The sequence below is a fragment of the Ailuropoda melanoleuca genome, chromosome 11 (genome assembly GCF_002007445.2).
Source record: "Ailuropoda melanoleuca isolate Jingjing chromosome 11, ASM200744v2, whole genome shotgun sequence".
Lineage (NCBI taxonomy): Eukaryota > Metazoa > Chordata > Mammalia > Carnivora > Ursidae > Ailuropoda > Ailuropoda melanoleuca.
Genome location: NC_048228.1, coordinates 89,933,101 through 89,936,582, shown reverse-complemented (window position 1 = coordinate 89,936,582; position 3,482 = coordinate 89,933,101). Strand labels below are relative to the sequence as shown.

The 3,482-nt window shown below is 45.6% G+C and overlaps 1 protein-coding gene across 1 annotated transcript in view; it reads right to left on the bottom strand.

Moving 5' to 3' along the window:
• Nucleotides 1-2,409, bottom strand: part of LOC117804325 — a 6,415-nt gene extending 4,006 nt beyond the window's left edge. The window contains exon 1 of the mRNA XM_034670957.1: nt 2,345-2,409. Within this exon, the coding sequence (XP_034526848.1) occupies nt 2,345-2,409 (65 nt within the window). The remainder of the gene's footprint in view (nt 1-2,344) is intronic.
• Between the last annotated feature and the right edge of the window lie 1,073 nt (nt 2,410-3,482).

Below are 3,482 nucleotides of genomic sequence, written 5' to 3'. Positions count from 1 at the left end.
AGGCTGTCTTGTTTGATGAGGCTTTTGCTTGGCAAGCCCCGGCTGAGTTTGGGCAAGTCTCTTTGCATCTCTCAAACTTGATTTCCTTACCTGGCCCCCCGCCCTGCCTCCCCACCCAGAGGATGGCTGGGACATCACAGGTCACCGTGTGTGTAAAGCACCCAGGGGAGCACTTGGAGTGTCACGAAGGTTCAGCAAATGATAATAGCCATCATTTACCGTATTTCCTGTCCTTAGGAGTATTAAAATCATCCTTAATGCCACTGCCTCAAGATAACTTCTGTTCATGGCCAGGTGGATATCTTTCCAGCGTTTCTCTCTAAACCCATCTTTTAAAAAGCAAATTTGGAATCATACTCTATGTATGGTTTTCATCTTCCTCACCGCTTTTTGAAAATGCAGTTTTAATGAAAATTTTGAAAATGAGAAATAGAAATTTTGCGAGGTTTGGAAAAAATGTGTTTAGTTTTTAAAAAGTTAAATAAGAAGAAAGCAGGGGGAAAATCGATAATCTTATTACCCAGAGGATTTACAAAGTGTTTTGCATCCATACTATTTTGTATATTCTTTTTTTTTTAACCTAGAGTTATTTCGTTGTCATGTTTTTGTTCATCTCCGTAGTGTTAATGTGAGAATGATGTCTATTCTTTTATTAAGAATATGTACTCCAGGGGCACCTGGGTGGCTCAGTCGGTTAAGTGTCTGGCTTTGGTTCAGGTCATGATCCCAGGGACCTGGGATCGAGTCCCATATCAGGCACCCTGCTCAGTGGGGAGTCTGCTTCTCTCTCTCCGCCCCTCCCCCCTGCTTGTTCTCTCTTTCTCCCAAATAAGTAAATAAAATCTTTAAAAAAAAAAAAAAAGAATATGTACTCCAATTTACTAAAATATTTCCATACAGGTGGGTATTTTGTTATTATCCTTAGCCCTCTGTTTTTGTGACACTGTAGTAAACACTTATGCACACATCTGTATGGCATTTGATGTACATTGGTGACGTCAGGGCTGCCATCAGCCTGCTCCGAGGGCAGCGTTCACTTTGGATGCAGCGGCCAAGCCACCCCTCGAGCTGCCAGTGCACTGCCTCCTGGCGCTGGTAACCTGGGGCCTGGGCGAATCGCTTTCCAAGAGATCCTACTCATTGGCAAGGCTGCTATTTATGAGTACGGGTTCCTAATACTTCGATCAGCATCTGAGAGTGTTCCTTAGCCTTTGCCTCTTGCTAATTGAATAACTGAAAAAGAGCACCTCATTGTTGTTTTAATTTGCATGTCTCTTATGACCAGAGAGGCTCCCTGTTTTCCATGGGTTTCGTTACCAGTTGTGTTTCTTTTTTTGCTGTTTATATAAACCTAAGATAAACCAGAGCACCCTTTCTGAATTGTTTATGTGCTTTGCCCATTTCTTTATTCAGTCAACAGAGATTCATTGAATATCTACCAGGTGCCGGCAATGATATAGGTTCTATTCACAGCAGTGAGCTCCCTTCATCGGGCCCTCAGTCGAGTGGGGGACACACTATAAACACACAAACAAGCCGAGTACATAATGTTAGACAGTGATAAGTGCCATGAAGGAAAACAAAGCCAGAGTCGGGGGTTGAGAAGGAAGGGTGATCAGAGGAGGTGGCATCTGAGCAGAGATCGGAATGAATTGAGGCAATGAGTCTCATGATTTCCTGGGAGAAGAACATTCCAGACAGGATATTTATTGTGGTCTTAATGTTTTCCTCATCGCTTGATAGGAACTCTACTTAAAGAGATAATGATGTTTAACTTACAAATTGCTGTCATAAACTGCTGAATGGAACAGAGACTGCTTCCCTTTTCCCCTTTTTATATGGTAATTGGATCCCCAATTTTTAATTGAGTACATGGCTGCCTAGAATTAATGCAATGTTTTCCAGCCTCCTCCACAGCTCGATGTGGCTCCGTGACAAGGTTCTGGCCAATGGAATGTAGGCAGACACAAATGTGCAGCTCCTGAGAATTTCCACAGAGAGCATGCATACCCTTTTCTTTCCTCTTCAACCTTCCTCTGGCTAAGATGAAGATGTGATCCCTGGAGCTGGAGCAGCCATTTTGTATTCTGAGGTGGGTGGATCCAGTGTAGCAGAAAAAGTTATTAGAAGGAATTGGATCCTTGATAGTCTTAGAATTTCTATGCCTGTTGGCCCTGGATTACTTACCTTAACACTTCATTTAAGTGAGAAAAAAAGCTAAATTTACTTTAGAAAGCCAATGTTATTTTGGGTTTGATGCCTCTTGGGGCCTAATCCTAACTAACACATTGTGAATTAGAGTCTGCGTGTCTTAGTTTCTGATGTTGTCTCATACCACCCTCACCCGTATTCAGGATACATCATGGGGGCTTTTGCTTCACTGACTTCCATCACATGTCCCCAGCCCATGGTGTGCCTGTCTGATTCCTTACCACATAATTGGGGTCTAGCATTCTTGAGGGTCCAACGTTACCCCATCTCCAAGCAGTCTTCTCCCGTTTACAACCCTCATCACTCTGCCTTTTCCCTTCACTGCCCCAGCCCTGCCCACTGACCCCAGTCACCGGGACTTAAGCAGATTGTCTTGGTTCTCAGGTTGAGGTTAAATTTCTGCCCAACTTCTCTACTTGTCCCCATCTCTCCATCTCTGCTGTACCCCTAGTCCATGCGACCCTCATCTCTCACATGGAGAGTCACTGTAGCCCCCATAACTGATCTCCCATCCCTCCCTTGACTTCTCCAATCCCTCTTCATGCAGTCAATTGAGTGGCATTTTTAGACACAGTCCAGGACGTCACTGCCTACCCGAAACTCTCCAACCTGTAAGGCCCTGAGGGAATGGCGCCTGCCTCCCTTCACGGCTTCATCTTACATTCTTCCTCATCCCCTGCCCCAGTCTGTGTGGGACAGCCATACCTTCTCGTCCCTCCCGTGCTGTGCTCCGGGCCCACTTTTTTCCCTGACCCCCAGAGAGTGTGCACACCTTGTTCTGCCTGCTCGCTTTCTCTCATTAGGCCCTGCTCACTGAGAAGGAGCGGGCTTCTCAGCCAGCTCTCCCCTTGCACCCAGACCAGAACAAGTGTCCGTGTTGGATGTTCAAATATCTCCCAGGTCTCTTCTTTAGCACTTCCTCTTGCCCCACTAGCCTGAAGCTTCAGGAAGACAAGGACCGTGTCTGGTCTGCACATCACTATAGTAACTCCTCAGTGTTAGCGTCCAGCACTGTTCCTCGTAAAACCCTATGAAACTGTAACTCTGTGTTATTATAATTTCCTTTGGCAGACAAGGAAGATACGTCTCAGAGAGATTTAAAGGCAGCATTAAGGCTCAGACCCAGAGAGGATTGGTGCCAACATCTATACTCATTCCATTTCACAACCACAACATCCATGCATCCCCAGCAACTGCCCTGTCTGATGGGAACAGAGACCAGTAACTGCCTGACTCCTACTCCCACCAAGGTCTCTGCACAGTTGCCGAGG